The 24,130-nt window shown below is 52.4% G+C and overlaps 2 protein-coding genes across 5 annotated transcripts in view; both read right to left on the reverse strand.

The window, feature by feature from the left end:
* The window catches only part of DDR2 (discoidin domain receptor tyrosine kinase 2), a 47,524-nt gene extending 47,135 nt beyond the window's left edge, over positions 1–389 (reverse strand). For all 3 annotated transcript variants that reach the window (XM_044439287.1, XM_044439286.1, XM_044439285.1), the window contains exon 1: positions 272–389. The gene's annotated coding sequence lies outside the window, so the exon portion shown is untranslated. The remainder of the gene's footprint in view (positions 1–271) is intronic.
* Positions 390–2,739: 2,350 nt separating this feature from the next.
* UAP1 (UDP-N-acetylglucosamine pyrophosphorylase 1) lies at positions 2,740–23,571 on the reverse strand. Of its 2 annotated transcripts, XM_044439206.1 has the most exons (12): positions 23,556–23,571; positions 22,893–22,930; positions 21,600–21,894; positions 17,702–17,906; positions 16,434–16,609; positions 14,248–14,420; positions 12,656–12,849; positions 10,967–11,110; positions 10,053–10,241; positions 8,299–8,346; positions 5,309–5,375; positions 2,740–3,297 (listed from the first exon to the last, which is right to left on the reverse strand). In XM_044439206.1, exons 3-12 carry the CDS (start codon positions 21,889–21,891, stop codon positions 3,205–3,207), a joined length of 1,581 nt encoding a protein of 526 aa, XP_044295141.1. In that variant the 5' UTR covers positions 21,892–21,894; positions 22,893–22,930; positions 23,556–23,571; the 3' UTR covers positions 2,740–3,204. The 2 variants fall into 2 exon arrangements, with proteins under 2 accessions (XP_044295141.1, XP_044295142.1); XM_044439207.1 differs by lacking the exons at positions 8,299–8,346; positions 23,556–23,571 and having other exon boundaries at positions 22,893–23,097.
* Positions 23,572–24,130: the final 559 nt, after the last annotated feature.

Genomic DNA, 24,130 nt, shown 5'->3' on the forward strand with positions numbered 1-24,130 from the left:
CCCCGGCCCCGACGGCTCCCCGCCGAGCTCCCGAGGCCGCCAGGACCGCCCGTCCCGCGCCTCTCCGGCCCCCGGGCAGCCGTCAGCGCGCCCGGCCTGCCGTGCAAGCCGGCGAGCAAGGCGAAGCGGGCGGGCGAGCCGGAGCCAGGCTCAGCGGCTCCCCGGCCGGGCGCTCCCGGCTGCGCGCGCTTTGTCCGGCCGCCGAGGAAGCGAGCGGGGCCGCCGCGCCGTGGCGGGCCGGGCCGGGCCGGGCCGCGCCGTCGGGCCGTACCTGGGCGCCACGGCGAGCTCTCCGGGGGGCCGGCGCGGGCCGTGCAGCAGCCTAGCCTGGGCTCGCCTAGCCCAGCCGGTCCCGCCTCGACGGGGCGGCCGGCCTGGGAAGAGGCGTCCTCCGCAGGCTGATGCAAGATGCCTGCGCGAGCGGCGCGCGTCCCGCGGATTCCTGGGCCCGCGCCAGAAGTCCCACAATCCCACGTCTTCCACATTTGGTTTCAATTAGGGGACGGGGACGGGCCGGAGAGGCACCAACTGCCGCCGGCCGCCCTCCGCAGGCTCCTTCCCTGCGCTCGGGGAGCGCGGCCGAGCTGTAATTTACGGCAAAGGCGCGCCGGGCGCCGGGGCGGGGAGCGCGTATCCCGCAGCCCGGCCCCTCGGCCGGGAAGGGCCGCCGTGCCCGGGGCCTCCCGGCGCGGGCAGCGGCCTTCGGGCCGGGCGCTGCCGGCCAGCCTGGCGCAAAGGGCCGGGCCGCGGCGGCCCTTCGCTGCTTCTGGCGCAAATACCGGTCGGGTGACCCCCAGTTTTGCTCGAGCGGGGCCGGGCCGCTTTAAAGGCAGCCGTTTCGTGTGAAAGGGCCAAGCGGTGGAAATCCGGGCACCGGCAGGGGGGCCGCAAAGCCTTCCCCAGGCTGAAATCGCAGCTGGTCTTCAGGGGCCCCTCTGGTGCCAGCGTGGCTCAACTGGAGCGCTGCAGATACCCGGCATGAGCCAACGTTCACGTGTTGGTCCAATTTTGACGAGTAAACCTGGCTTCCGGCTCAGAACCCAGGCTGTGTTGGTTGGGTACTGGCAGGCATCAAATACGAAGTCGCAAGCGCTGGCAGTGGTCAGGGTTCAAGCTGCTGACCATCCAGTTCTAAACTGCTGTCCAAGTGCCACTGCTGGTCCTGGGCAGCACCCAAGCAAGGGCGCGGAGAGCACTTGTGCACGGGCAAAACCCAGCCTTCCCCGGCTTCTTCCCAGCTCTCCAAGAAGCAAGGAGCCAAAGAGCTGCTTGGGCATGCAAAGTCACCTTGGCTCAGCTCGACCGCTGGGCACGCAGCGCTGCCCTGGCGCCCTCGTGGGGCTCACTCAGCATCTTGAGAGTGGGCTCTGCACTCCAAAAAGTTGCTGCCGGGCGACAAAATGGCTAAGAAATGTGGCCAGCCATAAAACACCTGTTTTCCAGAAGGCACCTGGGCAAGGCTAGAAGTAACCTGTGCAGGAACCGAACCGTAGTTAGTCTGGATGTCACTGCTGTTGTCTACGAAAGATCCGCACAGGTGCTGCTTGCTGCCAAGCGACTGCTCTTCAGAAGCTTCTCTGCCCAGTATGGAGATCCGTTCTCTAATACGGACGTGACTGTTACACACCTGAACAAGGTGGGCGCATCTTAGCCTGGTGGCTCCAATCCGGCCATTCTGCCTTGAGTGACCCTTCTAAGAGACCAGGCCTGGGGCATCGCTCTCAGCTCCTCTGACCCCCTCCCCACATCCAGGCGTGCAGCCAAGAGCAGGAGCAGTATGGTATCATCTGCTAGTCCAGTTTATTTTATCTTCCACCAATTTGCACTCCTGCTCTCTCTGATCCTCATCCACATGGCTTGATAGCCTGGTCTATCAACTAGGGCTTATACAAAGCAGTTTCCTGTATTTAGATATAGCTTGTAATTAACAGCAGCTTCCTGTTGTAAGTAAAAACTCCAAAATTTCTCCCCTTCTGCAAGGATAATAAAATCTCTCACCCTTCTAAGAATTACCTAAGCTGGAGCCCTTCACTAGCAATTGCAAGAATAATTAAATATGGCCATACAGTTGTCCTGTGTGCCTGCAACCAGATTTCAGATGGATGACCCAAGCAAGTGAAAAATTCTGCATGCTGCAGAAAGCAAACGGTCTGCCAGGTCAGCTTTTTCCCCACACTCCCGTTTCTTAAAAATCCTTAGTTCCAGAAAAGCACAATTCCTTCAGTCATAGATTCAGTATTCCTATTCTGCTGAATCTATGTGGGCCTCGCCTGCAACTGTTCTGTTGCTTTGGTTCTTGAAACTGGGGGGGGGGCCAAGAGGCCGGAGGGGCATGAACTTCCGGGGAGGAAGAGGAGCTGTGGCGGGCAGATGCTCTGGCTGGCTGCCGCCACCCCACTGCTAGTGGGCTGCATGCTTCCTGGCAGAGCACCCGTGCAGCTCCCCGTTCCGACAACCGTGCCTGCATTTCCCCATGATCCCAGAGTGACCTGGGGAGACAGGAGGCCAGAAAGGTGCTTCCTCGCGTATCTTTCCTCAGGTGTGGCTTCAGGAGGAAAGCCTGCTCTAGGGAGGCAAGCTCTCATGGGGGTCTTTGCTAGCAGCAGTGGGTTTACACACGGCCGGACACACAAAACTTTGCGCGATCAGAGGCAGGACGTGGGAGTGGTCCCAGCGAGGGTTCCTGGGAATGAGTAAAATCAGGCGGCAGGACCAAGACAGCACAACAGTTCGTGGAAATGCTGGGAGAGAAATAATTTAATTAGATGTCATTTCCTCCCTGCTCTTTTCAATTGTGCAACCTCTGCAAGACACAACCTTTAATAACAGCATGGGCTGTAAAAGAAAACCCAAATCTGCCTTTCAAAATCAAGTCACACACATTTGAGAAAAATACCATTTCAGATTAGTCTCTCGACCCTGTACCGTAAAGATCCTTTGTAGGCATAACATAGGTTTTTATACAAAATGCAGTGTTCCGGCTATTTTATGTATTAACTTTTTTTAAAATCAAAAGTTATATAAATAGATATCCCCAAGATGCCTAGAAGAAAAATACCACTTCCCTTCCTATTGCAGCCAATCCGTTTGAGTGAATCCTCCCATAAGTGATATTAGAAACCTCTGTGTGAACATTTACAGTCCAACAAGCAAGAATCACAGGAAAATCTGGACCCAAAGGATGATTCTTTCTTCCTGGGGATCTCACATGCCATTCTTCACCAACTCATGGACCCCGCTTCTGTCAATAATCAAAGGGGCACGGAACTGTTTGTCCTTCACAAACTCCTCCAGACCCTGGCAAAAAGCAGCAGGAAATATTCAGAAACTGGCCACAATGGCTTTTGTAACATTAAACTCTGGCTGAAAACGAAGCACGGTTCAGTGGGCCACTGTGAAGATGGACTTAGATGGGGCGGCTTTGATTTCCTGTTCAGTTAAGAAATATTGCATCTGCATAAGAAAGGCTTCCTGGATGTCAGTTCTCCATACAGATACCTAAAGTGTTAACGGCCTCCCAGGAGGTGTTTTTCATGGGGCTGGATAACATAAAAATGTCAGGACCACCTGGCATATGGCCATGGGCAGTGGTGTCAAGCGTGAGCGTAAGCCTTCCGTACCCCATGCTGCACTGGTCCTGCGTCACGAGGGCACATGCTTTGTCTGGACTGCGTTGAGCCAGCGCCTCAAGGTGGACCGAAGCGGGACTGCTGGCAGTCGCTTGCCCAGAAGGCACCTCTTTCAATCAGGAGGGGACGCTTTGCAAAGGTGGCGTCGGGGCCTTTTGGGAGCAGGCTAATAAAGGTTTTCTGAGCTGGTTTCTAATGCAGAATGCCGTGAACATATAAATGTAATCCAAAAGCCAGTATTAGGCGCTAATAAAATAGCTGCAGCCAGCAAAACCTTACTAGGAGTCAGAAAACTCGGCTAAAATTCAAGTTTACATACCAAGCAAAGTAAAAGCTGTCTTCATCAGAAAGGTATGCAGCAGTTTTGTAAATCGGTCTGTATAAACAGGCCGAGCCACAAATGTATGATAGATCAGGCATCGCTCCGGCAACAGCGTGTCCCTTTGGGACGTCAGGGCTTTTGTGCTTGGCCAGGACACCCCATCCCATTGCCAGAATGAGCCTGCAACCCTTCCCCTGCACCACCGAAGGGACTGTGCCGTCAGTTCCAGTTAAACCACCGTCCAGCAGGGCCAGGTAATGCAGGACGCACCGCCCAGCTTGGCGTCAGGCCCTCCGACGTTTCAGAGCCGCTTATCCATCCGTGAAGCAGAATGCACGTCGTGCCGCCCGTCAACGTCCCCCGGAGCCCTGTGCTGAGGTCCTGCTGCCATGGACCGGGGACTCTGACCGCAGGCGTTCTGCTCTGCCCCCTTGCAGCCGGCACCGAAGGCGCTGCACCGGCTGATGCCAGGAGGTCAGAAACAGGCTTTGGAGAGGGCTGCAGGGACACGGCGAGGCCTGGGGGCACAGCCGACCTCCGTCCAGGCCGTAACCTGGATCCTTCCCTTCCGCCTCCACAGAGCGTCCCCGACAAGGCCGCAAACAGCTGCCTAGCTTCAGCGGAGGCCACAAGGTGCGGGCGGTGGAAATGGCTGCAACTGGGCCACGTCCCCGGACTTGATGTGCCTGAGCCCCCGTGGCTGGGGCTGATGGGCACCGCAGGCCGGCACGACCACGGAAGAGCCCCCCGCTTCCTCCTGCACTGGCTTCCCCCACGGAGCGCACTGTACAGAGGCGACCCAGTGCCCCCAGGCTGGCTGGTTCCGGTCTGCGGTGGGACGGGGGAATAGCGGCGGCCTCCAACCATCAAGGCAAGCGAGCTGACTCCAACAGAGTATGGGAGCCAAACCAAGGGAATTGGGGGGGGATCGGGGGGGGTCAAACCCTGGCAGGAAACATCAGGTCAGGAGAGCGAGCCATTCAAGCACTGCCCACCATCCCGCCCCCGAGTGGCGTGATGCAGTCAAGACCCTTCGGAGGCGGAGGGAGGGCAGGAACCGTCCCGCTTGCATTCGGCTGCTCCCCTGACCAGATGCAGCTCCCACCTGTGCTGCAGGGGGATCGGTGCTTTGATCTGTGCCATGGTGAGCTCACACGGAGGACTGTCCTTTGCCTGCCCCTGCTGGAGAGGGAGGGGCGGGGGTGCTCCTGGCTCTTGTGCGGAAGCCCTTCCTGGGGGACCGCAAGCGAGACTCCCCTGAAGCCCTGCCTGCCAGCCACCCTGAGCACCAGGGCAGCAGGACGGGACAATTCAATGCGGCTCGGGGGAAGAAGCAAAGGACCCCACCACGACTTACTTCACCACCGTAGGAGACAAGAGGGGAGATCTCACACTGAATGGGAAGGTCGTTCGCATCCTTCAGACTGCAGAAGACAAGACAAGGACAAAGCAAGTCCGTTAAACCCCAGGCAGGCACAGGAGGCCTCAGCCTCAGTCTGGCAGGTCAGTCTTAGATCGGCGTTTTGCTCGGCTCCTACCCAAGAAAGAGTTCAGCAGCAGGTCCATCACCCAGGTCACAGGGATTAGTTAAGTATGCAAGGTGAGCTTGTTAGAGAAAGGCCCGGAGATGCTGCGGCAGCGCTTGTGAGGAAGAATTCCGAAATGTGACCCACGCAGGCCAGTGCCCCTTTTGCACACCTGGTTTCAAAGGCAAGAGCAGCAACGTAGCTGGAGCAGATGAGCACCTCAAAAGCGCCCTCCTCTCTGGCTTAGGGCACTTCAGGTGCTCTGAAATTCTAGGTCTGCAAGCGGTGAAATCTGTCAATTGGAAAGTAACGCTTGAGCTGTTTAATCGGTGAAGGTAAATTTTAAATCAGCAAGGCTGAGCGGCAAGAGCATACGAATATATTCTGGGGAACTATTTTGGTTCTGAGAGAGAACACAAACATTTGTTCTACGTGGCTTTGCTTTCTTGCCATGACCAGGAAGTGGCTTATTATTTTGCGCTTCTAAATCTGAAAAAGACAGCTGTCCTGTGCAAACTATTTCAATTTACTATATTAAACCAGTCAATAAATCTGCAAAAGTCACACGTGAACGTACTCCCCTGCATTTGCTGCTCAGAGAGCATTTAAAAATAGAAAAAAGGGTGGGATTTTCGCATAATCACCACCAACAAATGTAAACACGGATTTCCCTGCAGAAAATAAAAACACAATAATCTGAAGTGGCCCTTAAACCACTGAGGTTCCTTCACAATCAAGAAATGCATTAACTATTTCATTCAATTCAGAGAAAGAAACCCACAGCAACACTCCGCAACACCAGGAATACAATGAGCAGAACAGAGCACAGAACTTGGCCTGGAACCAAGTCGGTCCTTCCAGCCAGTACTGCTTACCCTGACTGGCAGGGAGTCTTCAGCCTCTCAGGTGGCCAGCTGGGTCTGCATACGGCGTCTGACTGTGCAGGACGCAACAACCAGCCACAGATCATACCCACAATGGTTTGTCAAGTCATCCCAATACTCCCAGCACGGCTTGGCTGAGGGTAGTAAGACAGGCCGGAGGCCTGTTGTTTTAGGAGTTGATATGACAGTTTATTGTCAATACAGCATCTGAACGTGGTTGACTGACTGTAGAACGGGATGCCTTCTTCTACCCTAAGAACTGAAGGTTTGGGGTGGAAGGGAGCTCTCCCCCTTGTGATACCGTTTGGGAAACAAGAGGAAGAGTAGGAGAAGCAGTGTTCTCCAGATCATGGGGAACGGAAGTCCCCGTCTCTGCCCTGAGGCCTCTGAATTTGCCAGGGGATTTTAGGGCAAGAGGAGTTTCCTCTTGCTCCCAGGATTTGGAAGAGAGCAAGTGAGCTGGACCCCACCCCTTCGCTCCTTCTGTTCAGCAGAAAGCACTGCAAAGGAGTGGCCACTGAAGGTTGCCTGGTGCTGGCAGGAAGGAGCCAAGCGACCCAAATTCTCACTTTAAGGTGGGCAAGCATCTAGGGTTAAAGCAGAGGGTAAAGCAGTCTTATTTATTTCAGTGCCGCCCCACAGCCAAAGCTCTCTGGCTGGTTTACACAGTCCATTCAAAACAGACGATAAAAATACAATGAAAATGTTGCAAAGCCAGAGAAAGAATAAACATGTTAAATAGCTAGAAACAGATGATAAAAACAGAGCATAGCAAGGAATAGTTAATGAAAGAGTGGCTGCAGAACACCTGGGGAACCCCTCAAGCCCCTGGCCTGCCACGTCCTTCTTTAAAAGCCTCGGAAAAGCGGGCCTTCTTCACCCAGCACTGAGAGGATGAGAGATTTCTTGCCAGCTGGGCCACAGTGTGGAAGCTATTCCAAAGACAGGGGCCACCACCGAGAAAGTCCTCTCCCTTGCTGCCTCCCCTCCACACTTCCCTCAAAACTGGCAGCCCAACACCGTTTAAGAGCACATGATTCCAGATGGGAATGGTACTTTGCAGCAAGTGCTGAATTACAGCAGAGGTCAAAGACCGAAAAAGAGCACTGGGGGCAGGGACACTCCAGCACGGAGATCCACAGAAGAGGTGCTCTGCAGGGCTCCAGCCCCCACAGGGGCCAGTTTGTCTGACAAATGGGAAAGGGATTTCTTCTGGGAGAGCTTTGAAACGGGCTCCCCCCAGAACTGTCACTGACCACTCCAATTCTCTTTAACTTAAGAAAGGCATCCTTTCCGCTTAGCCTTTTAAAACATGTCATTTCATGCTTTTTGATGTTTTTATTTTATTGCTGCTGGGTTGTATTATTAGAAATTGCTGTATACTGTTGATAGATTTTTATTTATTTATTTATAACATTTCTATGCCGCCCCTTACGCAAAAAGCCTTGGTAAAAGTTTTACACGGTAAAACTTCTGGAAGATAAGCAAGCATTCTGGCCAAGTTAAGCCCAGAATCCCCGCCTGGCAAACATGTAGGTCAGCTCTAATTTGAACACAAACTGGGCACTAGAAACACAGCTTTGGATATTTTTCTACCTCTGTGCATAAGAAAAGTGGCTGCAGGGCGTCTCTCAGTTCAGCCTTGCAGATCCTCCCCGAGGAATGTGTCCAAGCTACTCTTGTACTTCAGTTGCGAGAAGCGGCAGCTACAGGGCTCGATTCTCAGACATGCACCCTTCCCGAGCATGCACAAGCTGGCCTTGGAGCGGCAGTCCCCAGGTGGCGGGCACGTCTCCGCCAAGAAGCGGCTCCGCGCTGAAGACCCCCCTGCCAGGCCGAGCGCGAAGCCCCGGCATGCCGCAAAGAGGCCTGTTAGTGAGTGCCCAAGCGGGGCCCCTCTCACCATGCTTCCCAGCGACCCCGGACCGTATATTTACTTGTGACTGACATCGGCTTGGACCGCATCTGACCTTCCAATTGTGGTGCTGTCGTGCGGGAAGAAAAAGGATTAATGAGGGGGGAAACGAAGTTGTGGGATGTGCTGAATCCAAACAGCAGGCTTTTCTGGGAGTCCTGTCAGATGCTTGGTGGGAAAGGAGCCGTTCATCTACTCCGAGCGGAGCGTGGGGGCACCGTATGCTGGCCCCAATGGCACCCACGTGCTGCTCAGGACGTCGTTTCTGACTAAGGAGGTCTCTTCTGCACACATCCTGATCTAGCTCGGCCTTTGCACTCCATCCAAGTGAACGGGCACCTTGGCTGCTTTTCAGCATGACCAAGCAGTGCAGCCTCGGACAGCTGCTTCATCGTGCAATTGCCCTGCCGACCCAGTATGAACGAAGGCGCATTCCCCGTTGCTCAGAGCGCAGATGGATCACACTCTCCTCCCCTAAGCAAATGTTCTGGCGCTCTCAAGCCAAGGGCGCTGCTGCGCCCTGAGCCAGAGTCCCGCCTAGCCCAGCAGTGGCTACTCTGACTGGCAGCAGCTCCGAGGGCTGTGTCCTTGGGAAGCAGCCAGCCCAGCTGCCCTCCAAGCCAGGACCATGCTGAGGCAGGGCAGGAAGTACACGTGCCTCTGGTGGGTGGGGCCACCCTTGCAGCAAACGGGGCTCACTGTGATGCAGGCATGCCCCATATCGGGGGGCTGGAGCAGGGGGACGGGGCAATGGAATAGGGGCAGAACTGGAGGACTCCCAAAGCCAGCTCCAGTGGTGCGTCTCCCTTGTGCTGGCGATGAGCTTGCTGCTCACTGTTGTGGTTCTACAGCAGGGTTCCCCAACACAGCGTACCTCCGAGGGCACCCACACAACGCTTCTTTGAAAAGTTGAAATAAGAAGGGAAAAACATGGCGGCACCAAGATCTACTTTCTGTTCCTGAGCTTGCTGCTGATCAGCTGTTTGGTTGGCAGGAAGGCAAGGAGGCAGTGGAGAGAAGAAGACCTGGGCTGCAGGCTGGGAGGCAGGAGAACCAGAAAGAGCGAGAGTTGGTGGGAGAGAAAGAGCAAGATTACAGGACAGAAGGAAGGCTAGTGGCAGAGAAGAGAAGGGACAGACAGAGCAAGGAAAAGAGTTGGGGGAGAGGCATCGTGAGGCTGGAGCAGACAGAGGAGGAGGAGGAGGAGATCCAGGGTGGAAGGCGTGTGTGGATGGGTGAAGATTGGTCAGGAGCAGCAAGCAAAGCTTTAACTCGTCTCCTCCATCCCAGCCTGCAGCCTCTTATTTCTCCCTGCACCGACCTCTTTGCTAGATGGGTGCTCATGGCAGCCATTATGTGACGTGGCTCCATTCTCATGGAAGCCATTTTGTGACAGTGCCTGTGAAAGTTACTCAAACTCCAAATATGCCTGTGGCATTGTTGGGGACCCACATCTAGTGATGGCTAGAGCAGGTAAGGGAGGCAGAGCCTACAGGCGCTGTTCCCCTAACGCTTTGTTTGACCCATGGGGTGCTGGTGGAGCTTCCCAAAGACTGGCATTCCATGCGCTTTCCCCCAACGCCGTGCACTCTGCAGGGTAACACAATGCAAGTGCGGAGGGGGATGCTATGCGCTTGAGAAGAAAGCAACCGGGACTCCACTCAGCTGGCCTTCTCCGGCTCTCCTGGGTGCACAGCAAGCGTGTCCAGCCTTAGAGGATGCATGCTGACCGCAGGTCCGGAACGGGGTGCCAAAGCGCAAGGAGGCCTCTCTTACCGTGGAATGGCAGGAAGGCACGTCCCGTTCTCATCCACAAAGCGGCCACCGGCGTTGAGGACCCAGCAGTGATGCAAGGACATCAGCGAGTGCCGGGCGGTGGTGGGGTTGTCCTTGCCGTTCTGGCTGTCCGCGTTCTTTAAAGGCGAGAACTCATCCTCTCGCAGCACTTCGTAGACCAGAAAGATCCTGGACGCAGAGCAAAGCAGACGCAGGCCGTGCAGAAAGACCGCACGCTCTTAGAAACTGCATGTAATCGGAAGAAAGCTGACGATACTGAACAAGGGCCCAAAGTCTAAATCCTGTTTTGAGATGGGCACCTGCGGGCCTGCAACCAACCCTCCCCAGCCACACGGAGGCCAAAGCCTCTGGAGACGGGCTGCAAGCAACTTTCTAATCTTCACCGGGGCTGCGCTCGTCCTTCCACAGGCGGGAGCCAGGAGTGGACTGCTGCCGCCGGAGTCCTACCGGCACGTACCTGAGCTCCACATCAGAGCCTAGGTACAGAAGGAAGGGCACTACCTGGCTGCTGCCTCCTCTTCATGCCCACCCCACGTGCTCTTCTGGGCTCCCACTGACACTCCTGGGGGGAAGCAGTGCTCTCTCCCTTACTCAAGACCATGGAGGTCGCATAGTCTCCACCCTGTTTTCTTGTTAGTTCTTTCTGATCTCACGTGCAGGAGACCATCTTGCTCCTCCCTCTGTCGGCCTCACCTAGGATTTCCAGGCAGCATGGCTTCCCCTCCCACCAGACCCCTACAGCTTCCACATTCTACAACTAGGAGGATCAAAACGGGACCTTCAAAACGGAAAAGGAAGCCAAACATAATATACTATAATGGAGACAGTGACAGAGAACACGAACCACCTGCAGAGGTAGGTGGAGAAGCTGCTGTGAAGACTTAAAGACCTACTTAGCAAACTGGAAGATGTCAAAGACAAACTTCTCCATCTTAATCCCATTCGGCTTGTCCGGCTTCAGAGGCTTCCCCGTAGCCACATCAATGTACGGGATTTTCTTCTGGGCAATGTGGTGCTGCAGGTGAGGCTCATGGACACTGGAATGCCAAGGGCAGTATTAGCAGAGTATACCACTAAGCACCAGGATCCATCAAGGTCTACTAGTCAAATAAAGTTGCCACGTATCAGCCACGGGAGTCAAGGAACAAGGGATGGCCACGACCCTCTTGCCTCACCTGTGGGCCATCTGGCCTTTGCACTTCATACTAGGCAGTTCTTCAGTGTTCGCATGATTCAAATGCCTGCTTTTGACTACAGCCTAACCTAAGCCATTCCAGTTCAGCGTGGGAGAGACCATCTTCTCTCACCAATCCCTAGTTAAAGCGAGATGCAGCTCTGAAGCCAGGAGACCCAAAGAGGCGTGCTCATACTTGAATTAACTGAGGGCTACAAAACAAAGGATTTCGCACTTGATGGTGAAACCCCGAAAGATTAACTGGTGTCATTCATTTCAGTCTTTAAGCTGAGGAAAAGGGGAACACATATCCAGGCCCATCCCCCCCCCCAAATCAGGCTGCAACTACTTGACTGGACCATGCCCAGGCTGCAGGAGAGATCACTCTGCTCATGTTCCCCGTGAAGAGCCTTCCTCAACAACGAAAAGCAGCATGTTTTGGATGGAGCTAAGGCAAAATGTGTTCGTCCTCTATCTGAGGAGAGCAGTGCTTCCTGAGGAAAGCATTCAAATACTGCGCAAGGGGTCAGAGCAGGATGATCCCTCTGTAATATTAAAGGGGAGACACATTCTTTTCCCAGGCCTTTTAAGTTGCTTTTATTCCTTGGCGTGTGTTTTTATGCTGCATTTGAAGGGTGGCTTTTATTGCTCTGGAATTGAAATTTTTATTTTTATTGTAAGCCTCTTTAACTCCAGTCCTCCGTCAGCTTCACTGGCTTCCCATTGAAGCCCGGGCCCAATTCAAGGTGTTGATTATGACCTACAAAGCCCTAAACGGCTTGGGTCCTGGCTACCTGAACGAGCGCTTACGTCCGTATATGCCCGACCGCCCTTTGAGATCTGCGGGAGAGTCCCTTCTCCGGGAACCCTCCATGAAAGAAATTAGGAGAGTAAGTACCCGGAGGAGGGCTTTCTCTGCAGTGGCGCCCAACCTATGGAATTCACTCCCCAAAGAGGTCCGCCTGGCACCATCGTTACTGGTTTTTCGGCGCCAGGTAAAGACCTTTTTATTTAAACATCATTTCAATTGTTAAAACATATGATCTGGCCTGGGCAACTTCTTCTTCCTTCTCTTTCTCCTCCTATATTTTTATTTTATACTGATAATTTTAATTTTGTATTTGTAAATCAATGTATTTTTTGTATTGTTATATTTAATGGTAATTTAATTTACTATGTACTATTGTATTTCAATGTATTTTATCATGTTGTAAGCCGCCCCGAGGTTTCGGCAAGGGGCGGCATAGAAATGCTATAATAATAATAATAATAATAATAATAATAATAATAATAATAATAATAATAAACACTGTGAATAAATAAGTGTAGATGTTGGCGTGCAACGGAAGGGTTGGAAGTGCCTTAGAATGCATTTCATGAACTATGTATGACCAAAGTTTGCCCTTACGTGACGACGTCTTTCAGAAACCCCACTGTGAAGTAGTGGTTGGCAATGTTCCCGGCGTTGAAGAGCAGCCGGCCGTCGTGGCTCCTCTTCTGCGCTGTGGCCAGCGAGATCTCACTGTACTCCACCACCTTGTAAACGCCGTCCACGCGGCACACCACGCCCACCGGCTCCGTGGGGTTGGTCTTTTCCACCACCTGAGGGGAGATAACGAGACATCTTGCTTCGTCACGGACTAATGCCCTTCACATGGCCTCACTTTTGGGGTCCAGATGCAGATGTGTCAAGTGTGATTCTTGGTTGGCTGGCATAACTACAAATGAAACGACAATGTAAACAGTGGAGCAGCAAGAAAGACCGTCTGTGGGAAGTCCGTTAAGTGCCCACCCCGAGACAAAAGTATAGCTGCTCAGTACAGCACACGCATCTTGTCAACGTGCACAGAAAGCAAGAGATCTCTTTTTCTGCAGAGTCAAAGCCAGGCTCGGACAGTGCTTTCCTATCCAAGGGACAGCTCTGGCACAGCGCCCCTCAGAAGGGGCCATCAGTACCTCAGGCCCTCTGGGCAGCTCGGTCCCCATGATGGACTACGCAGTCAACTCTGCCACTCCCCCTTGTCTCAGGATTACAGATATCAGCGCAAGGGCCTGCAAGTGTTTCTGTCACTTAAGAACATCAGCGGCAAGAAAAATAACTGGATTCACTACAAAACGAAAAGGCATAAAACGTAGCTTCCCTGTAGCCTGAGGTGCCTGATCCTGCCTCATCTTGGAAGCTAAGCGGGGTGAGGCCTCGTCAGAAGCTGGACGGGTGACTTGAGCATATGATTCGGTGATTATTATTGCAAACCGCCCGGAGAACTTTAGCTATGGGCAATACAGAGATGATCGGTCTTTAGCTTTGTTTCTCCACATGAGGGCATTAGGGCTCCTGCATAGGAGCTGCAGAAATTTAACTTGGTCCTTGCAGAAGAGAGTCACAGCTGTTATCCAAGGACTTGGGGTTTATTAAATCGAACTAAATCGGCATTAACGCTAAACCACTCCCTCCTACGCAGATGAACACTGTCCTTACAGGACAGTGAACTACAAAGCAGCTGCACATGCTGCTCATTTGTTTTTTCTGTAAAAACGTTTGTGAATTCTCCCTCGATTTTTCATTCTGCTCGACTTACATTAAGAGTTAAGCTGATCCAGTAAAGAGACCTAACCTACATGCCAAATCTAGTATTTTTTGAAGCCAGGGATGCGGAGAGTCCTTCTGACTTGTCCCGGACATTGAATGCCCGCCGTATGTGCACGTGCACATTCAGGAGTGCGGACAGGTGGGCCAGCCTTACGATCACAGCGCAGATGACTGGAAAAAGAGCTGGCCGAGGGCACCCGGCCAGTCCGGAGTGGAGCAGGATTGGGACCAGGGACTTGCCAACAAGCACGCTCTCTACCACAGGCACTTTCTCTTTTGTTTGTCCTCACCTCTGGGAATTACAGCGCACTAGTGTTCGAGACATAACCTCCAAGGTATTAAACAATCCCTTTTCCAAACACAATTAAGGCCTCCAAAAGAGGTGGGAAGTCTTGGCGAAGATCAGTTACCTTTGCTCCACAGTCTGCGCCCTTCAGCACGCAGAAACCAATGAACCGCGGGTCTGCCACTTTTACCAAAATATTGTCGACACAATAGACGTGGATGCTTCCAATGCCTCGCTGCTCCATGTCTTCCAAAATACGATGCGCTCCCAAAGCTCGGTAGAGACCTCCGTTGCCGTCTTCAATAGGAGGTGAGAAGAGAAACATTTCAGTGTTTCAGGTGCATCTAGTTTACCTACATCAGTTTCTGCTCACTTTTTCCTCATATGTAACATTTGTCAACAAAAATCCTGAAAAACAGGATCCTCAGAAAATCAGAAAGAAAATAAAAGAGCAGTGCCAAAAGCTTTGGTCTGCACCAAATACTTGACAGGATGAAAAACAAAACATGCACCTGCTAAAACAAAGGAAGAAGACAACCACTCTTGCTCTTGCAAGGGAGCTTTGTCAATTGTGTTACACAGCTGAGGCAACCGCTTTTCCTTCGCCGGCTTCCCCCGGGACTGAGGCCTTTGAACTGTGGTGCTGGCAGAGACTCCTGCGAGTCCCTTGGACTGTGAGGAGATCAAACCGGTCAGTCCTAGAGGAGATCAACCCTGACTGCTCTTTAGAAGGCCAGATACTGAAGATGAAACGCAAATACTTTGGCCACCTATTGAGAAGGAAGGACTCCCTGGAGAAGAACCTAATGCTGGGAACAATTGAAGGCAAAAGAAGAAGGGGGCGGCAGAGGATGAGGTGGCTGGATGGAGTCCCTGAAGCAGTTGGCGTGAGCTTAGGTGGACTCTGGGGGTGGTGGAGGACAGGAAGGCCTGGAGGAATGTTGTCCATGGGGTTGTGCTGGGTCGGACAGGACTTTGCAACTAACAACAGTTCAGAGTAGCTTTTTAGCTACACAAGATGAGGCCGCTGCCAGTTGGACAACCCAAATGGAACACACATTAATCACCGGGAAATCTGTCGGACAAGAGGGGTGAGACACAACACGGTCACTGAGATGCTGACTGCTGCTGAAAAGACTGACCGACACACCCGACACGTCCACTTCAGCTGGCCTAGAACTCTGCCTTGCTCTGTTCTCCTCCCCTAAAACCGGGATGCATCTTAGGAATCGTGGACACTGCTCAGATTGCATCATCGTGGCCCCTGCTTCCAGTGTCAGGGGGATGCTCCACTTATGAAACCAAGGCGAGGCCGCCCATGCACAACAGGGAGGCGGAATGCAGACATTTACAGAAAAGCAGCCCAGGCGTGCGTAGGGAAAAAATCTGCAGAAGTAAAAAAGGGCTGAAAACACGTCTGAGCATGTAAACAGCACACGCTTGCCTCACTCAGGTCTGTTGCCAAGACTCTGCTGCTAGGTCACTCCCGGAAGGCGTGGATCAGACTGACCAGCAAGCTGCCCGAAAGAGTCTCCAAGTTGCTCTTAGTCAGCCAGAGGGTCTCCCACCCTGGGCAGCTTTTGCTTTTCCTGGGAGGAATGCTGAAGGCTCCCGACAACACACAAGCAGCGCTCTTTCAGTGCTTCTGTCTGCTAACAGGCCCATCACTTTCTTTTCTGGCCCTTACGTTATGCACTGGACATTGGAAGTATTTAGAAAAGCAACGGCTGCTGAAAATTTGGAAGCAATAACACTTGGGAAATTAAACACTCTTTTTGAGCACCAACTTGAAACTACAGTTTATCAGATAAGCAATATGACATAAAATACAAAATAGAAGATAAGCTCTCACAGCCATTTAATTTATTGTAATGACTGATGTTATCCAAGTTTAGCTGTTAATAGGTAACATTTTGTATAAAGTTTGAGCGGTGATGCGATGTCTTATTTTTGAATACTTCCATTTTTACACTATTTTGTAGCATTTATCACTGTAATAACTTTGGAATAATAAAAAATGGATGACTTGCTCTGCGATGGAAACAAAGCCATTAGACGAGCAAAGGTCCAGAAGGAGAACATCAGCTGGTGTGCCCTTCTCCTCTATGCTTCAGCTTGGAGACCCTGCTGACTCCAGCTGGCAAAGATCATGCGCCCTTCTGCCCACGTCTCTTCACATTTAGGGTCTGAATAGTCGGCACAAGCCAGGTCTACCTGAGTCTGGTCTTACAAGTTCATGTACTTAAATCAGGGGGAAGGGGAAGGGAACGCGGTGGCAATACTGAGGGGTGCTTTTGTGGACTTTTGTACCTGGTGCCATGGCGACTTTGCCTTTTTCTTCCAGGAGGATTTTGCCGTCAAAGTCCAGAGCAGGCAGCATCCCCTGCTGAAAGAAGATCACATTCTCCTTCTTTAAGCCAAAGTACTTGTGCTTCAGGAAAAAATCCTTGGTCATTTCCATCGTCCTGCCACTTGTCATGATGTACCTGTCCAGCAAAAGAGAACAGGAGAGGCCAGGTTCACTAACCTCCTGTGGGACTTGCAGCCATGGCCTTGCCCCACTACTAGACACGCACAGAAGCCCACCCAACCCCCAGGGCTGCACGAGTCTTCAATACTTTGATCCAGGCCTTCAGTGGATCAGAGCTGCAGATGCCCCAGAGCTCCAGAGCTCAAAGATCAAAGTATTTTGGGCTAATGAAGAGGCAGAATTTGTTTCTCATTGCCGGCAAGAAATGGTGACCTTTAGGAAAGTAAAAGCACAAAGCAATTAAACAAAAGCAAATAGTCCATGCGGCCAGACCTGACCATGCAAGTTGACACCTTTAGGCCGGGACTCTTAGGCTGGGGGGCGGGGGTGCATCCTCTTTGTGAGACAGAAAGAGATTTAGGGGTTGGACCAGAAAGAGCAACCAAGGGCTAGAGTCCAGCAGCAGCTACAGGGCCACAGGTTTCTATTCCTGACCCGCACCATGCTTCAAGCGTAACCTTTAGTTCCAGCCTATCCACAGGTTCGTTTCTGGATCTTTGTATCACTAGTAAAGAACCTCCCGTTAAGTCTCCCATTTGCCTCCGCCTCTCACAAATACATCCTCTGGTCAGACAAGCAGAACAGTTTATAAGCAGGGCTCTGCAAATGGAAACCGTTCTACAGTTTTAGGCAATCCAAATCCTGTGCCAGATGCTGTGAGCTGCGCACATTGTGGAAGCTGGGCAAATCTGCATGAGTTCCAGCATTTGTTTATTCCTTCGCATGGTGTATCTGTGCTTTCCTGGTTGCAGGGAGGGGCTGGGAGCAATGAAATGCTATCCTCTGAGGATTGGGAATTTTCTTCATCCATCTCTTTGGCTTCGAAACTTACAGCAGGCAGTTCCCATGTATTTTGAGCACATCTGGGCAAACAAAATTACTGCTGAAATATCTCTGAACAGCAGGCAGCCACCGCCGAGACTCTGAAGAAGCCAAACTCTGGGCCAGTATCCTGTTCTGAACTCCTATGGGAACTCAGTATCCACACGAAACAGAAAGAGAAGACTACATATTTTTGAATACCGAATGACCATTCCAATATGCTTACCATGGAATAACACATTTGAGGTTATACTGGTTTTCGGCCAGCTGCTGCAGCTTCAAGATGCGCTCTGCCTGGATCTGGAAGAGGGTTTTGTGGGATGGCAGGCCTACATCATACATTCCTTTGGGGTATGAGACGCCCAGCCTTGTCCCTTGTCCACCAGCTAGAAGAAGAACAGCTACTTTGCTCTGAGATATCTGTCGGAGACCTAAACCAAGCACGAAAAACATTAAGTGGTTTGTCTGTCCCCAAGTCCAAACCATTCTGATGATCTTTTGTATTCCAGTGGTAGAGAAGAAAGCTTTCGAGTGACCTGTAAGCCACTACGCATGATGAAGGCAGCATCTCTGCATTCTCACAGAATGCTCCTGCCCTCACCATTCTCTTAAGGATGTCTTAAGCTTCGTGTATGACCAAGAACAAAGAAACATTCTTAATATCAGTCTAAACAAATGGTATTTTGTGTTGGAACGCAGGTTGGATTTGTTAGGCTCTAGTGTTAATACAGTGGAGAGTGCCTTCAGGCATGTAGAAACACACACATCGTTTGAAAGTGTTTTGCTAAGTAGCCATTACTGAAGTGGGCCAGCAGCTGTGCGCTGTATGGCCACCTTCAACTGCCTCTCTTCTTGACACCACAAAATGATAAGGCTCAGGTTCACCTTGGGACACGCTCTAAGCACTAAGCCATGGTTTGGCTTAATCTTGGTGCTGAATTTGGAGGACTCTGGCACAAAGCACTCACAGTACCTACACAGCAGTTACGGCTAACAGCAGCAGGGAAAAAAACCCCAGGATAATTCAAGTGACTTGAAATTAACTCAGCTTCCTTCAGGATATGCACCTTTCTCCCAGGAGGTCTTAAAAACAACAGTCATCTTCAGTATGATCACAATAAAGGGCACCTTGTGCTAGCAGGGCAAGCTGTGACTCAGCACCAAAACCACCACTGAATTACGCAGGCAGCCAGACAGAAATGGCACCTGATCTTACAAGTAACCTATTTTTCAGGTGCAATCAGCGTGCCTGCAGATGCGACCAGCAACAGATCCAAAGCCGGAGTTAATGCAAGCAACCCTAAACGAAACAGAGGGGTATGTGCAGCAAGACATGCATCCTTCGCACATCCGCCAATTTCTATCCAGGGTTCTCTGTATTCAGCATGTTCGGGGATTCATCCATTTCACACCCTCAACATTCATTTCACTTTACAAAATAACCCTATTTCTTATCCTCAAGATTGTAGCAGAAGTTTAAAAGCAGAACTAGGAACTATCTGATGAAAAATTCAGAAATAAGGGTCTAGTGGCTAAAGAGCGGGACTTTCAAAGTCTGCACTAATGCAAGTTTCTTGTCTGCCGGACTGACTCTCCCTGACCACTTTGCTAACACCATCCTGCCTCTAGAATCTTTCTTTTCACTTGGTACCTTGACTCAGGCCTGCAAACCTAAAACCATTCAAGCCCATTCGTGACTTGAAGTGTGGCTCAGAACAGATCTGCGTTTGCACAGGATTTTGTTTGTCCCTCATTTTAAGATAAGCTATTTCACTGATTCTGTCACTGGCCTCCTCCTGATATTTACCACAACCCAAAGAGCCTTGCGGTGGAGCAGCAGAGGAATGCAAGAAATGTTTTATTACTGGATACACACAGAGCCAGCCATGCCTTACGCTGCAGGAGCAGCTCTCAGGCCTTGAGCCTCGTATGGCCTCCACCTCACTTTGATCAAGTGCCCTTCCCTGCCGTGCTGGAAGGAGAGGCCTCTTTCCCCCCGAACATCATGGAAGACCCCGCTGTAGAAAGCGATCACTTCTGAACCTCTCCTATTAGTCTGTCTCTTCCCCATCAAGTTCAGAAGGAAAGAAAACTATCTGGAAGAGAAAACCTTGAATCAGGCAAAGGGTGTGAAAGGTGGGCTGGGAGAGAATGCACACAGAACAAAAGATGGGGGGAAGCATCCCTTTTTCTCAGGATCTGAGGGTACCTCCACAAAATTTGGGGAGCTTTGGGGAGACAAGAGGGCTCCCGTGCCAGCATTTGGTTTGGTCCTCAGCCTGCAACCATTTCCCCAAAATTCCCGACACCAAAACTGAATTAAAATGCATTGCACAATGTCCACTCACTTTAAATACAGTAAAACCTTGGATTGTGAGCATAATTCGTTCCGAAAACATGCTTGTAATCCAAAGCACTTGTATATCAAAGCAAATTTCCCCATAAGGTTCGATGGAAATAAGGTTAATCCGTTCTGTAACTATTTTTTTTAATCACAAAAATTTGAAGTGGGTGTGCTGGGGGTGGGGGGAGACGGGCACGATCATGGGCACGCTCGGGGGGGAGGCGGGCATGATCGCGGGCGCGCTCGGTAGCGGGGAGGCAATGCTGTCCTCACACCCACAGCGGGAGAGAGAAGAACCACGCTCAGTTGTGACAAGCACACTCTGCCTGCTGAGCGTCACAATACTCGTACTGCAAGACATCACTCGTTTATCAAGTTAAATTTTAGAAAAACTTTTCGCTTGTTGTGCAAAACACTTGCAGACCAAGTTACTCGCAAATCCAAGGTTTTACTGTACTGGCAACAACTGTAGCCATTTTAACAGTTTCCAATTTTAAGAAACTGCCAAAAATGCTAGATGACTTGTAAGGCCTACACCCAAATTGAGCAACCTCGCCCAAACAGGGCAAGGCAGATGGAAACAAAGTCATGTATCCTTCACATGCTTCTGAATTAAAGGTTGTACAAGCATATAAAAGCCCAAAAACACAGGGCAGAAGGTCTGCATTCCAGAGCTGAACCTCCACCTTTATCACAAGAGTGTTCAAGAGCAGGTGTATAATAAACATGCAACTGAGTGCTTTGCGGCCATTCTAGGATGAAACGCATCCTGGATGACTTCCTGCTTGGAAACTTGCCCAAAACTGTTCAATCATTTGGTTTCAAGTGAACCTGCACGAGAACAAGGAAGCCAGGCAGAAGAACTGCTTTGGCACAGCCAGACAGCACCAAGATGGATTATTCAGAAGCAGTGTTGGCCTGAGGATTTGAGCCAGTATCCAAAGGCTGGGCCACTGGGTTTTCAAAGGCTACTAGGCACCAATCAGCCGAAAAGCCCAATGAAAGAGGCTATGGCAATGCAGGCTTTGCGGGGCCCAAGGCTCAGTCCCTGCCATGGAGGGGCTGCAGGGCAAGGTCACTGCTTGTGAGGCCAACCAGCCGGGTCCCCTCGAGACTGAGCCTAGACTGAGGGTCTACCAAACGGGCTCAAGCTGCTTGTCGCAGGAGGGGCTGCTTCTTCCGCTCTGCCTGTAATTGCTGTGGGCAGCTGGTGCACCAGTTCCCCGACCCCTTAGCGGAGGGCAGGCAGGACATCAGCACAAAGTAATTATAAAAATAATGCCCGCGTGTTCATGCTGACGGGTCATATTGTGTTCAAACCTTGTAAAGTCACGACAATCGCTTCCTGTGTCAACAGTTCTATGCTAGCCAGTGATTCAAGGAGAGAGATGCTCCACAAATAGGTGGGGATAAAGTACCACAAATAAAATGCTACTGCGCCTAACGTCTATTAAACAGTCTTATCATTGCCTAAAATGAAAAATAGGCACAACTGCTGAAAATAAATTAGGGATGGGTGTCATGAATCCTTTACGGATTGGTAGAAGATATATTAAGCTACTGAAACTTATTTCCACCAAAACTCATACAAGAACCAGGTTAGGAGAGGAATTGGTTGAGCTTCCCCTCCGCCTCAGCTGAATAAGAGCATTCGCGTGCTGCTAATACAAGAGCAGAAAGCCAATTCTGTTTCTCTCCATTTGCACAGATGGTATCACTGCAAGGAGCACATCTGTTTCCACAGTACAGTCCTGTGTGTGAAACGGGATCCCTTTAGTACCTTCCTCCTCCCAGATGGGCAGCTGGGTCCGGTCCCGGGTCGCACTGCCCAGCACCTCCCGTGGCACAGGCTCCACCTTTGCATCCATGTACTCCTGCCCTGGTAAATGGCCACTGTCCACCATCGCCTTCTGGAAGGCCTGGCCCAGCTCCTCCAGGTCCATGGCGTCCAACTCCTTGTAGAGCTCCTGCTGCTCCGGCTCACTCAGCTCCTCCCAGAACTGAAGCAGGTGGCTCTGCCCAGCCTCAGCCAGGCGGCGCCGGAGCGCACAGACATCCTGCTCCCTGTCCATCGCCTGGGGAGGGACAGAAGTTTCATGAGACTCCCCGAGTAACAAGCATGATTCAACCAATCCAACAGTTTGTGAACCGCCCCGAGGCTTCGGCGAATGGGGTGGCATAGAAGCCCCCTAAACAAATAAATAAAGTAAACCAGGCAGCACAGGCCATTCTCCCTCCCTCTACCCAAGCACTGAATAAGGGTTCCCACTTCTGGATGCACATGGCTGACCGAGCTGGGAAGAGCAGTCATGCAGAAACCCCATTCATCCCAATTCAGCGAGAGAAAGCCCTGTTCAAGACACCTGCACGCCACAGGCCTGCCAAGAGCAGGCACTTGGACTCGGGCTCAGCATGTGCGTGTGCACTCTGTCCCAAGCAAAGCTGGCCCGAGGCATGTTTGTGAGTCCGTGGCAAACCTCCAAGGGTGCACACACATTAGTCCTTCAGAGTTGAGACTTGAGTTCTCCGTTGAGCAGGGGGCGGGACCCGATGGCCTTCCAAGCCCCTTCCAACTGTTCGAGTCTATGATCACCTTCCCCTCTTCAAGTTACACAAAATTCTGCAAAGCTGCTTACTTCAACAAAGCATACCACCTCCTTTCACTCTTCCTGCACATTTGCAAGGGCAAATGGCAAAGCAGAGCGCCAGGGTGGGGAAGGGGGGACGACTCCCTCCAGCTGCTCTATGCTAATCTGTGAAATAACAGCCATGTTTCATGTGCATCCTTAGGAAACACCCCAGAAATAAATTGTCTAGTTGGCTTTAAAAACGTATATACACAGGCACACACAGGCTAGCTCTTCATATCTTGTGACAACCTTCTAGCCTGAAGCCATGAATATTTCCTGCAGAGTCAACCTGTACTGTGCTCTGCCCAGTAAAATCAGCTCCAAACAGCTGCACACAGAAAGTGCAATTTAGCCACCTACCCATATCACACTTCCTCCTAAGTTGGACATATCACATGCACCATAAAATCAAGTATCATTATGTACTTAGCACGAAAGCATACCTTTTGCTTATACCACAAGGAGAAGTACCATGAAATACCTTAAAGGGAAAAGTAAGCAGCACCGCATTATTACTAAGGACGACAGACACGTTGATTAAAAACACACAGACTTTAAATGGCATCCCACAATTTCACACAATGCCTGAGGGAGCCGGTGTGGTGGACCCAGGGTTATGCTGGCCAGTCCCTCCCCCTCAGCCTCACCTACCTCGCAAGGTTGTTGTTGGGAGGGTGGAATGGCAAGGAGAGTAATTAGGGAAGCTGCCTTGGGTTCATCAGGAGGGGAAGAAGGTGCTATACTAAGGGAAATGCCCACAAGCGGAGAGCACAAAATGCAGGAAAGGGGCTGGAGGGCTCCAGAGCGTCACTCCGGGGGAGGCCGGGCCTGGTGATTCGAGCGCCCGGCCGCGGGCCTGGAGGCCCCCCTCGCCGGGCCCCTCCCTACCTCACAGGGGTGTTGTTCTGGAGGAAGCACGGAGCGGGGAGGGCCGCGGAGGTCGCCTCGGGGTCCCCCTCCAGAGGCAGCGGGCAGGGAGGAAATGCGGCCCATTAATAACGGCGAGAATAATAAATGCGATAACTGAAATCCAGTCCTCCCGGTGACCCGCTCCCGAAGGCCGCCCAGCCCCAGCCCCGCGCCCCCGAAGCGCCAGCCCCGCTCACCGCCGCCGCGCCGGCCAACCACCCCTGCCGCCTGCGCGCGCCCCCGCCCGGCTATCAAGAACGCCTCAGGCCCCGCCCCACTGGCGGCAGCCAACAGCCGCGAGGGAGGCGGGGCCCGGCGCCCAGGAGACACCTTCCCTGGGCGTGGGCGGGGCCAGCGCGGGGAGGCTGCCACGTCACGCCCGAGTGCCGCGGCCACGCAGCGCCACTGGCCGGGCGCCAGGGAGCGGCGGGCGGAGGGAGGTCGGCGCCTGCGTCGCGGCGGGAGCGGAAGTGGCGCGAGGCGGGCGGCTCGGTTGCCAGGGCGACGCGGCGAGTCGCGGCCCGGTCACCGGAGGGGGCGCCGGGGGACTCCCGCTGCGGCTGACGCGGCTCGGGCTGGCCGCCGCGCTCCCCCGAGGGGCCCTTCTCAGGGCGCCCCGGGGACTCGCACTGCAGCCTTCCCGCCCCGTCGCGAAAGACCGACAGCCGCCTGCTCCTTCGAGCAGGCCGCGCGGTGGGAAGATCCTTTCCCCTCGCCGAGAGGGCGGGTGGATCAAGGGCCAGGCGGGAGAACGAGGAGCACACCTTCCTGC

This window comes from Varanus komodoensis, unplaced genomic scaffold, assembly GCF_004798865.1.
Source record: "Varanus komodoensis strain SLA01 unplaced genomic scaffold, ASM479886v1 scaffold34_1, whole genome shotgun sequence".
In the NCBI taxonomy this organism is placed as follows: domain Eukaryota; kingdom Metazoa; phylum Chordata; class Lepidosauria; order Squamata; family Varanidae; genus Varanus; species Varanus komodoensis.

Bases quoted from the DNA above. Each gene is read 5' to 3' on its own strand.
- UAP1 (XM_044439206.1), bottom strand. From the start codon at position 21,891: ATGGACAGGGAGCAGGATGTCTGTGCGCTCCGGCGCCGCCTGGCTGAG. The intron at 17,907-21,599 runs GTACTAAAGGGA...TGCTTGGTTTAG, and splicing joins GCCCATCTGGGAGGAGGAAG to GTCTCCGACAGATATCTCAG. The intron at 16,610-17,701 runs GTAAGCATATTG...TTTGCTGGACAG, and splicing joins CTCAAATGTGTTATTCCATG to GTACATCATGACAAGTGGCA.